The sequence below is a fragment of the Balaenoptera ricei genome, chromosome 9 (genome assembly GCF_028023285.1).
Source record: "Balaenoptera ricei isolate mBalRic1 chromosome 9, mBalRic1.hap2, whole genome shotgun sequence".
In the NCBI taxonomy this organism is placed as follows: Eukaryota; Metazoa; Chordata; class Mammalia; order Artiodactyla; family Balaenopteridae; genus Balaenoptera; species Balaenoptera ricei.
The window spans coordinates 75893362-75905687 of NC_082647.1; the positions used below are offsets into that span (position 1 = coordinate 75893362).

The 12326-nt window shown below is 39.7% G+C and overlaps 1 protein-coding gene across 5 annotated transcripts in view; it reads right to left on the reverse strand.

Annotated features, from left to right (window-relative positions):
- RAPGEF5 (Rap guanine nucleotide exchange factor 5) overlaps positions 1–12326 on the reverse strand; it is a 219423-nt gene that overhangs the window by 97582 nt on the left and 109515 nt on the right. For all 5 annotated transcript variants that reach the window (XM_059933978.1, XM_059933979.1, XM_059933983.1 and 2 more), the window contains 2 exons: positions 11855–11928; positions 1836–1961 (listed from right to left, as the gene is read on the reverse strand). In XM_059933978.1, the coding sequence (XP_059789961.1) occupies positions 1836–1961; positions 11855–11928 (200 nt within the window). The remainder of the gene's footprint in view (positions 1–1835; positions 1962–11854; positions 11929–12326) is intronic.

A 12326-nucleotide genomic window follows, 5' to 3' on the forward strand; every position in this document is an offset into this window, starting at 1 on the left:
CTGTATTGCATCAATATTATGACATTCATGCAAGAAGTAAAAAAACCTCTCTTACAATCTTAAAATGAAGGTTTAAAGAGAATAGTGAGTACACAACCGCCAGCAGAGTTACGTAAGCAAACCGTAAGCAAACCTTCCACCACTAAATTTCCGTTCCATGGTAAAAGTCCTTATAATAAAGAGCAGCAAGTTCAGATTTCTGTTACTATATATTTGGAGTGTATTATACTCTCATTAGCTGTAACTATAATATTCTGGATTCAACTAATAAGGCAAAGGCAACACAGGTACCTTTTTAATAAGCATAAAGCTGTCTGTGGCCTAAGGCTGATGATTTCTAATCTTGGTGAAGTGGTACTCTATCTCCTATTGGTTTGATTTTAAAAGATCTCGCCCTCCCCTCAGGTTGTCACCGATCCACTGAATTGAGTATGCAATCCATTGTAAAATATGTCATCCATTTTAAGGACCACTAAGAAAGAAAAGTGTTCCCAGTTAAACTAGGACATGTTTTCCTATCATCAACTTTAAGACTCATCCTGATTTCAGACATGCTAAGATGTGCGGGGAAAGTGCACCTTGAAATCAATAAAATGTAGCATATGAAAACTACTGCTCTTCTAATTAAAATGAATCGAAAGGAATACTGTTTTGAGAAATTTAGGACATGAACCAGGATATTCAAATATTCTAAGGACGCAGAAGAAGTTAGGAGTCAGTCTTAGATATACATGCAGTCAACCTTCAGGGTGTTTTTTAACAATTCAAACAAGTCCCTTAACTTTTCAGTAGTACCTACCGAGGTGAAGGTTCCTGAGACCTCCACTCGCACTTAAAGCCAATGGTCACCTCTAGGATAACTGCGATCACAAGGCTTTGAAACTGCTAATTATTCTCCCCCTTGAGACACCAATGCTAACGACTTGCCGAATGGTTAGAGACGGGTTACGTTATCAAACTAAACAGCGTGCCATCCTTGGACTTCTCACCTCCTCTCCAGCTCAGTAAATCCCTGGCATTTCTACTGATGGCCTTGCAGCAGAAAAAGCATGAAACAATATTTTTCCCCCTTGGAAAGGGTTGAAAATAAAACTCCAAGGAAAAATTAAAGTCAGAGAAAAGACATATTCATAAACACTGAGGAATTTTCCCCTTCATGAGCAATCCTGGAGAGCTTAGCACTGAGAGTGAAGCCTTACAAACAACAAGAAGTCAACAGACAACAATGTAAAGCAGAAGAAAGTGGTCCCATTGTCTCCCTAGCATGACGGCAGCGTTCTCAGTTCTAAGGCTCAATCTGAATAACTGCTTTCAGGAGAACTGAGCAGAGCGTCCCTTTCCTCCAGTTTAACTACATCCAAACAATATAACTCTTGTTGGAACACGAATGCTCACAAGATACTGGGAAAACTCCCTTCTGACTCGCTCACTTAGTGTGAGCATCTAGAATATGTTCGTCCATTCTTATCTGTCTCTTGTGAGACATATAAGACAGATCGTAATGTTCTTTCAAAACTCATATTCCACAAACTATCTGATGGGGTGAAACTCCCCCAAGTCAAACCTGAAAGCCATCAAATAGGCATGCATTCATATTTGCTCCCATGCGTTCTTATATTTCTACATGATTTACTTCTGTGAAGAAATCTCTTACAAAACCACTGGCTTAGAAAATTATAGTAGTTGTCATTTTTTACTAAAAAGCATGCTTTTGGAGGGAAAAAACCCCAAACCTAAAGAACTTAAAATAAAATATTCTTTCCTTCAAACATACAAGCAGGCAGAAACATTTTCCACCCCTTCAAACCCGCATCCCCAATAGGAAAAGGGCTTACATGTTCAGACTTCTCCTGTTCTTTTTTGTCCGTCTGCAAAAATTGACAGTTTTCTCTTGCCAGCTTCTGGACCAGTTCAATTCGCCCGATATCATCTCTCTCCTGAAGTTTGCATATCACCCCGGCCTTAAGAGTTGGAGAAAAAGCAAAGATATACTTAAATCCACAGTCCCAGGACATGACACCACTGCAAAGTTCACCTTATAACAAACTCATCTTCTCTGTCGCCTGGATTAAATCATGGTCTTGGTAAAATATTTTGCCTTTCCAAAATTGAAATTGTATTATCTTAACCTAGGAATGCCGCACCAAAAGACTTAAAGTGAGATCATTTATCAGTCTACTTTAAGAGAGTGAAAGGCAGAGCAAACTAAATCATGTGCTACTAAAGGGTGCTCCTGATCTGCCACTATTTGTTCCTGACAGCCTGTTTCCTGTTACATAAGCCCAGCAAGAGGTTAAAAACTCATGGGAAAGTTAGCCAGGAACTACTCTGGCAATAAGGGTGAAGTGATAGAGTACTAAAAATAACAGTACATAACCTCCTAATTCCTTAGCTCCACCAGCTCATTCCATGTACAAATACAGAGTTCACAAGACGATCACAAGATAATTCTTCTTTTTTCATAACTGGAAAGTTACTATGGGGCATTATTAGTAAAATACCTCCAATGTTGCATAAAATATGGTGGAAAAGTTTATTAAAAATAAACTGCAAAAAGAAAGCTTCAAATTTCATCAGGGTTTAGAAATGGTCCACAAAGCATCATACTTTTTATTATACCCAAGTACCAAATAATAATAATATGAAGAAGGAGAATCTAGGACTTTGATCAGAAAGAAAAAATGGTTATATCACACACATTATGAACTGTTTCTGCTCAAATTCTTTCAGAAATGGTTCACACTGACATATCAGGACACGATCTAAAAGGAACTCAGAAGTTACTCTTGGCAGGAACAGCCAAAACTATCAAGTCTTTGTTTTACCCTATACAGTCTATAGGATTCGAACGGACCCAGCAACATGACCAAATATGGAGAAGGGGGCAGCAAGTGATCACAGCTTCAGGGTCTTAACAGTTTGTACTTAAAAACACACATTTTGTTGAGTGGGCATCAGAAAAATGGAACCATCCATTCAAAGCAATGACTAAGTATTTATTCCTAAGGGCAAGGACATCACCTTAACTAGCAGTTTCTCCAACAAATAGGAAGGAAACAAACAAACAAACAAAATCATTGACGTGGCCCAAATCAGATTCCCATGGAACAGCAAGTGGAATTCCTCCACCAAAGTCAGACATTTATGTTTATAGCGTCCTTCACAAGTAGTCTTCCAGTTTGTCTCCAAGGTTTCCAAGGACAAGGATCTCAGTTTATCTTAAGACAGCCTGTGCAGTGCTGGAGAGCCAGAATTATTGGAAAGTCCCTTATCATGCTAGACAAAACTCTGAAACCACTGAACTTCAACCCATGAGTACTAGTATTGCCTTTAAAGCAATTGAAAGTATGTCTATTTTTTATCCAATATGACAAACTTCCAAATATTTAAATACCACTATTTATGATATCCTCCTTTTTGCATTTCCCATGTACGTTCCCCTAGCTCCCTATTTTATTTACTCATTCATTCACTCAGTCACTCACTCAACTGATTTTATTTGAACAACAACCACATGTCAAGATTTATTATAGGTTCTAGGGATACAGTGGTCAATAATAACAATAAAAACAAAGTCCCACATGTCATGGAGCTTATATTCACCAGGGGATGTGGATTATATAACATACAGATATGAAACAGCAGATGGTAATATATGATATGAAGGCAAACAAAGCAGGGTAAGGGACAGAGAAATGTTATTAAGATAGAAATGTCAGGGAAGGATTCTTTGGTTGACATTTGAGTGGAGATATAAAGGAAGTGAAGAACGTTACAGGAAGAGGAACAGAAGAGCAAGGGCCCTGAGGCTTGGGTGTGTTTGGCATGTTCAAGGGAGAGCAAAGAGTACAGCAGGGCTGGAGCAGAGCTGGTAAGGGAGAGCCCGGTGGGACTGCTCGGAAAGGTGAAGCCGACCAGAACATGCAGCTTCTTTACAGGATGTGTAAGAGGTTTACATTCTTTTTCTGAACAAGACGGAAATACTTAGGAATGTTTTGAACATGGGACTGGAATAATCTGACATTTTAACAGGATCGTTCTGTCTTCTGGGTTGAGAAAACACTGTTAAGTGGGGGTGGGGGGGGTGGGGGAAGCAGTTGAAGCTAGAAGACCAATTAGGAGATCGGTCTTCAGACAAGAAATGGCTTGGAACTCGTGGTAGCGGTGGAGATGGGGAGAAGTGATTAGAATCTGGATCTGTTTCAAAGGAAGGGCTAGCAGAATTGGTCTCTAAGATATTTGGCCTGAGTCACTGGAAGGGTAGGGTTGTCATTTCCTGAGATTGGGAGACTTGGGGAGGAGATCTAGTAAGGGATATGCCTATTAGACATCCAAGTGGAACTGCCAGGTTGGCCGTCTGGAGGTCCAGAGAAGTCTAAGCTGGAGATAGGACTTTGGGAGTCATCAGAATGTAGATGGTATTTAAACCAGAGGAAGGACTGAAGTTACCAATGGAGTGACATAAACAGAGAAGAGAAGAAATCCATGAGCTGAGTCTAATATTTAGATATTGGGAAGATGAGGAGTAATCTGAAAAGGAGAATAAGGAGGAGGGGCTCTAGGAGGAGAACCCAGTGAGTAGTGACAGCGGTGTTTCAAGGAGGAGGGAGTGAAAAACTGTATCCAGCGCAGCTGAAACATCAAATAAGGAGTTCAAAACAACTGACACTGAATTTAACAAAAGTAACTGGTGACTTTGAATGTAACTTTTTTTTTTTTTTTGAGAAAAAAAGTGGTAGGGGGAAAAAAGCCTTATTCACATGGTTTTAACAGAGAATGAAAGACAACTCTTTTGAGGAGTTTTATTTCAAGAAATGGGGCACTAGGACTTCCCTGGTGGTCCAGCGGGTAAGACTCCTCGCTCCCAGTGCAGGGGGCCCGGGTTCCATCCCTAGTGTGGGAACTCCCACATCTATGCCGCAACTAAGAGTTCGCATGCTGCAACTAAGAAGACCGCCTGCCGCAACTAAAACAAAAAAAGATCCCACGTGCCGCAACTAAGACCCAGCAGAGCCTAAATAAATAAATAATTTTAAAAAAAAGAAATGGGGCACTAGTTAAAGAGTGATGTTGCAGGGGGCTTTGCTTGCTTGTTTAGGGTGAGGGATATTCCAGCACATTTATCTTTATTAGAAATCATACAGTGTAGAGGGAAAGTTGATGATGTGGGCAAGAGAGAGGGCATTTTTAGGAGAAATGTCTTTGAGAAGGAAAGAGCATCAAGACCTACTCTCAGAAACATGAATATGAGTATTTCACTCACGGTAATAGGAGGGGAGGTGGAGTATGGGGGGAACATGCCGGTAGGTTAGCATATCTGGTGGTGGGAACAAGGAAATTCTTTTCTGAAGGCCTCTATTTCAGAAATAAGAAGTCAGGTGATTAGCTGAGAGTAAGGACTGTGAGAAGGTCCTGGAAGTATAAGAAAAGAAGGCATGTAATGGTCATTTCAGTTCCAAGGGTTGGCAGACTTTTTTTGTAAAGGGCCAGAGTGTAAACATTCTAGGCTCAGTGGGGCGTGTGGTCTTTGGTGCAACTACCCAAGTGTGCAGTTTTAGCACAAAAGCAGCAAGAGACGGTATGTAAATGAATGAGCATGGCCGTGTTCCAATAACGCTTTATTTACAAAAACCGTCAGTAGGCTGTGGTTTCTCAACTCCTGGCCTGAAAGAAGAGGCAACCGGACAAGGAAAGTAGAATCAGATTGCCAAGCATTAATAAGGGCCCACTTGAGTTTGGTTTTAGATCCTTGTACCATCCTAGCCGTCCTCCTTAGGGTGTATTGGTTTGTCAGGATTTTAATGGAGCCCATAACCTGAGAGAATGCTGAATACACGAGCCAATCTTGAAGATGCTCTTTTAATCAAGACTAGAGAGTAAAAGAGGATAAGCAGTGTTAAGGATCCTCCTTTAAACTATGAAGGCAAGGAAATTATTCAGGGAAATTTCTACACAAAAATTATTAACATTCTTTAAATGTTCTGACACTTAAAGGAATATGTTTCTGTTATCTAGAAAATTCATTTATGTTGACCAACTAGGATTTCTTCTCTCTCCATCCCTGTCATCCTCACGGTGTTTAATATATTGTCCTGCTATAGGAGAGAGTGTGTTAATGACACTGCAAGCTCTGGACCTGCTCCGTGGCTGCTTATTCAGTAGTGTGATGGATTGGTCCCCATCTCTCTCTGCTCCCCGGTGTGGCAGCCCTGTGTAATAGAGGGCACTTGTGGGATGGGGCCAGGCAGGGGCGGCACACAGGAGGAAAGCACCGTGAGCTAACTAATTTGGCGAGTGAGAATGAGCCTGTTACCTTTTCTCACCAGCACAGGCTCCAAAGCAACCGGGCTAAACTTCCATAGACTCCAATTTGGAGAGAGAGTCTTTCCTTCTGTCTGTGGGCGCCATATGTATTTTTAAAAAACAACTGATAATAGCATCAGCAAAAAAACGGTAGAACTGAGTACAGGAAATTTAAGAGACCTCGATTATTTTTTTGGTTTCTGTGTGAACATGAGTTTTTTGCTTAGGATCCTAAATAGAGACTTTTCTTTCTTGAGGAAATACATTTTTAATAGAACCAGATAACTTGGGTTTACAAATTATGTATTTTAAACACAAAATGCTATTACTTTAAAAAATGGGTTTCAGATTGACTCAATTATTTCTTATTTATAATTAAATCATCTTATAATTTAAAAAGGAATATTACTATCTTGATTTTCTGGTTTCTGCATAATTTCTAGATGCGTTTTCACAAGATAATCAATTCTATAGCACTCCTTACATATAACTATCAAAAGAGGCTTTCAAGGAGGGTTATGAAAGCTTCTTCATTCCCTAGAGAACTTTAATCCCGGAGAGATGCCAGTACATCCTAGATAGTTTTATAAGACAGTCCTCTTTGGAAATACCACACTAAACCAGATGTTCTCTGGGGGGTTCCTTTCACAGTTCTGTAATTTAGTGATTTAATTCAAAAAAGCCATGAATTTATTAATATATTTTGAGAGCTTTGTTATGGCAGGAGAAGCAAGATAACTAACAGCCCTTGATCTAGACTTTCACATTCATGGACTACTTAATTTATCTACGTGAAATTAATTATAAACAGTTTACCTAACACTATTAGGCCAGAAAAAAATAAAAGATTAAGGTGTAACCATCAGAAGAGTTATTTAAGAGCCTTATTTCAAGGTCTGCTTTGAAAAAAAAAATCTCTGTAATGCATAATTAAAGCTATTTGTATCATTTTCAGTATTTGAGAAGACAAATGTTATGAATGTAAATGAAAAGTCTGTTTCCTTTATAAATGGAGTCATAGAAATGTTTCGCCCATTCTTTCAGTGGTGAAATGAAACTTGGACAGAATTTCCTTAGGAAAAACTGCAAACTAAATGAACAGCCTTTATGACATAAGGTGAAAGAGCACAGTTCTATGTATGGAAGCATTTTCTGCATTATCATAACCTTAAAAATCACCTTTTCTAAAACACCATGCAAAAATCGCTATCAAGGGAAGGAAAGACAGGATGAAAGAATCCACCTTTCATGAAAGCACTTTTGTAATAACAGAATGCTTTTCAATACAAATTCAGGGTATTCGGGTAAATGCGTATTGATTACTACATAATAGATTCATTTCTTCAAAACTTAAATCTTGAATAGAAATTCATAAATTTTTTTTGTTACTTTAAACACAAAGTCCAAGTGACAGAATAAAACACTGATGGACTGGGATGGCGTAATACGTTACCTATTTCCAACACAGAAAGTAGAATTCTGTCCAGGAAAATTCAGCAGACAGTTCATAATAAATGAATAATTTTTAAAATTTCATTTTATTATTCATTTTCTCAATTTTCTCCAGAGAAAGAAAACTATGACAAATTTCCTACTGGTTGGAATAGAAGAATACACCCTTTGATAACTGCAGAAAGGATCAAGAAAAGAACATACAGTGAAAAGTACACGCGATAAAAAGTGTGATGGTAAAGGCGGGTTTATTAATGTCCAGGGCATCACTAGGACGGGCCTCAGACACCATGCTGGGGCATCACAGCGCCTTAGGAAGCGTTCAGTGATTCCCGGTCCCTCACTGTACAGGTGAGGCAGTGCAAGTTCAGGGGGGTTCACTGCTCCGGTCCCCCTCCCCTGTGGAATTACTTGTGTTGATACACCACACTGGTCACACAGACCCATCCTCTACAAACACCACGTGATACTGTGTCCTGCCAAAGTGGGCCGGGGGCGGGGAAGGAGGCAGAAACCATAGCTGCGTGGAATTTATGACTGTTATTTCCCTTAAATATGTTCTTAATCTATTATACTTATATAATTATCTCTTCTGATGAGACTAAATACATTACATATTTACATAATCGATGAAGTAAGGGGTTCATTCATTACATATATTTAATTCCTTGAATTTTCAGACCTGAATAGGGAGGTCACCAGGATTTTATCTTGTTTTGACCTGACAGAAATTACAGCTCAGATCTGTATACATTACTGATCATTTTGCTAAGCAGAGCAGCAAAGTTGGCAAATAATAAAGTAGTTTAAAAAAAGAGAGAATACATAAATTTAATAAACTCTAACACAAAGGATTTAAAAGGGTCATCTGTTTTCTATGATAGCTATCACAACCTTAAATAAGAGCTTTCTTCAGTCTTTTTTTTTGAAAAATCACACTTTGCTGATAAAACAATCATGAACTATGTGGCAATCAATTTGTATAATTAACAGTTATTATCACTTAATATTTAAATGATTGATTCCAATGGAGGAATAGGAGACAAAATAATTACTGAATCCAGTGGTCTATGGCCACCTGAATAAAAGCAAGAATTTCCAAAGTTCAGCATGTTATAAATTACTCATTGAATATCTCACTAGAACCTGCAAAAATTCTATACATTTTGATAAAGATTCTTTAATCCTTTAGTCCTAAATAAAGGGTTATAACGAGTGAAGGGTCTAGAATGTTTTCTGTAAGTGCAGATACCATAACGGCAGACAGAGCAACACTGCAGCCCAGGCCTGTTAGATACCTTAAATATTCAGAGCAGAAAGCAATGTGATACTGACCATGACAATGATCATAACTCCAGGCTATACTTACTGTGTGCCAGGCACTGTTCTAACTGCTTCACATATATTCATTTGATCTTCAAAATAATTGTCTCCATTTTACAGATGTTAGAAAGGCAGTTTAGCATAGGGGTTAAAAGCAAGGGTGTCGGGGCCAGACTACCTTGGCTGGATTCCCATCCCCACCACTTAGCAGCTCATCTGTGAAGTGGTGGTAAGTATATTATCTGCCTCACAGGGTTTGCTGTGAGGTTTAAGTACGTAAATAAAAACAAAGAGCTTAGAAGAGTGCGTTCGCAGTACTGTCTAAGTGTTAACTCTCAATACTCTTACAGAAGAGGAACATGGGGCACCAGAGAGTAGTGTAACTTGCCCCGGGTTGCTGTGACAGTGCAGCCTGGCCCAGGAGACAACACTCTTAACCTCACGGATGCTGCCTGACATTCACGGAAACTCTTTTATGTGCCAGGTTGGCACGCGTTTCTATGTCGCTTCATTTCAACCTCATGACAACTTTATAACACCTCTACTTTACAAAGATGAAAAGCAAGCATGCTAGTCACTGCCTAGCACGGTGGGGACACTTTGGTGACAAAGAGACGGATGCCACCCTACAGGAACGAACTGGTTTAGAGACAATAAAGAACTTGCCTCCAGGCACCCAGCAATGAGGAAGAAGGCCTGGGATGTAAACCCCAGGCTACATGCTCCCTTCACTCTTCCTACACATCACTGCATGGAAATAGGGAGTTTCCTAGGCAGAAAAGATATTTTTAGAGAGAAAGGAAAGAAAGGAATCAACATACGAGGAGAGAACTAGAGTTTTCCAGTAGGTGGTAAACCTGCGTACAGCAAGGCCCAGTCTCTCTGGAGTTAGTGACTGGCTTAACCCTTTATACACCCAAAGGTTTCAACAGCCAGGGGACATTTTCCCCATAGTGACATAATTCATCATGTACGGGGAAGGAATGAGAAACCAGTGTGCACTTAACTTGCTTAAAATATACTCTGAAGACTACATAATTATGCAGCCCAGTGAATTAACTCATGACTCTCTAAACCTAAAGAGAATCTGTTCCTGATCTAATTATCGATTCACTGGTTTCAATTGGTTTCATGATTTCATTCCTCTGTACATTCTGTAGATGCACAGAGATGTCACCGTTGCTGAAGAAAAACCACAAAACCTCGTAGAGCAAGGTCTATGCATCCATTTGAGATACATAGAGGAATAAAATTGCATTAAAACAGCCTTTTGTCCACAGAATAAGTCCAAAATAAATTAAAAATAGTTTAAATTTAGAAACAAAATAATAAACTGTCCTACTAATAACTTAATGCCTTAAGAAACCTTTGAGAAAGCCATCCTTGCCCAGGTTTGCTTGGAAGCCTGAAGTGTAATTTCACTGAGCCTGTGGATTGCAGCATTCTGAATATTACCACAGCAAAACCATTCCAAACAAGTCCTTATATGAACTTACTAGAACATGACAACCTCTGCAACCCTGGCTGAGAAAGCTAATGTGATTATTCTGACCAGAATCCACAGACTTACAACTTTAAAGGTGAAGTGTGTGGGGTCAACCAAACTAAGAATCTTTTTTTCTCCAGGCCTACTGAGGTATACTTAATATACAAAAAGTCACACACATTTAATGTATTCATTTTGATGAGTTTGGACCCGCGTGATACCAGCATACCATCACCACAATCCTGAGAGGCCATTTCCTCTGTAGGTCTAGCTAGTAGAACGGAGCAACACCCTGCATGGGGTAAGGGCTCAAACGGGCTTGTCTGTTTCCAGAGTTTTTCCACTCCTTTCCCCCTGAGTGTAGAGTAGCTCCGATTCTTCTCCCTGGGTAGATCAATCAACCCATGGCTCTATACACACCATGATCGATTTCTTAGTAGTACACTCCCCTGGACCCGCTCCTTTCTCGTTCTTATGTATAATAAAATGCAATGGCTTATTTATTCAACAGACTTCTCTTTTTAATCCTCACAGCTCCCCTATCAGGTAGGTTTAGAGATGAGTCACCTAAAACTCAAAAGGGTTAACAAACTGGCTTATGGTAGCTAGGTATTTAGCCATGTCAAACAAGGCTATAGCTGGGTGTCAAGGGGGTGGAACTCTGAGGAGTGGAGTTGAATTGTTGAGGGCTTGCAAAAGAAATGTCCTTACGCCATCTGTTCTGCTTTTCGCCCTGCTGTCCCCACAGAGAATCTCTAAATGCTCTGCACTTACATAAAGTTAACAGTTGATAGCAGTAGGGTACCCAAAGTTTTTATGCTGCCATAGTATTTGGAGGTCAGCTGCTACTAAAAGCATGTCCATACCACAAGGTAAATGCTGGGGGTGGGCAAAGAAACTTTGCCAGGTGAGGCATCGCACTGATCTGTCTGGCCCTGTCCCAGCTGTCATGCTGTCAGCTGGCTGATTCTCCTCTGCCATCTCCAGGGGACAGTCTACCCTAGGGCGGTCTCCCCTGGTTCTTCACTTACTTTGCTTGCTGTCTCTGGGAAGTGAAGGATGTCTCCGTATCTGTCCCTCCCCCATGAATCAAACTATAAACATGAAGAGCAATTTAGGTTTTTCTTGTGAAATATCTCTTATCAAAAATAAGTGTTTCATTCCCATAATATGACTATTGTACAGAACACAAAAGGTGAGACCTGTATCATCTGCAAACACCTGTGCCATCTCACCACTCTCACCACAGAAGAAGGGTGTAAGGAGGGGCTGTCACAGAACTTGTCACACCTGAGGATCTGCCACACCTTCAGCCTCTGTCACAGTTACGTGTTTGTCACTGTTTTCTTCATCTTGTTCAATTGCTTAAATAAAAAAAAGAAAAAGAACAATATTAAACAAATGTAGCATCATAAGAAAATTGTATCAGGTCATTTTCTTTTCAGATGGCAATTTGGCAGGAAAAAATAATGTTAGGTAGAGTCCCAAAATGTAAGTATCAGTACTGCTTTTTAAATTATTTGGATGAAAAGTTTAACTAAGAGCGCTGGGCAGTTTTCATGTACATTATCTCATTTGTTAAATCAGTGGCATTGGAGCAATCTGATCTCAATTTTCCTCGTCACCTCAACCCATCAAGACATCATCATGTCAGTTTTGTACTTCACCCAAGGTGGAGCTGGGGTAGAGGTGAAGGCTTCTATCCAGTTCATGTGAGAACATCATATTTTTTTTTATGTGATTTTTTTTGGCTAATAGTTTA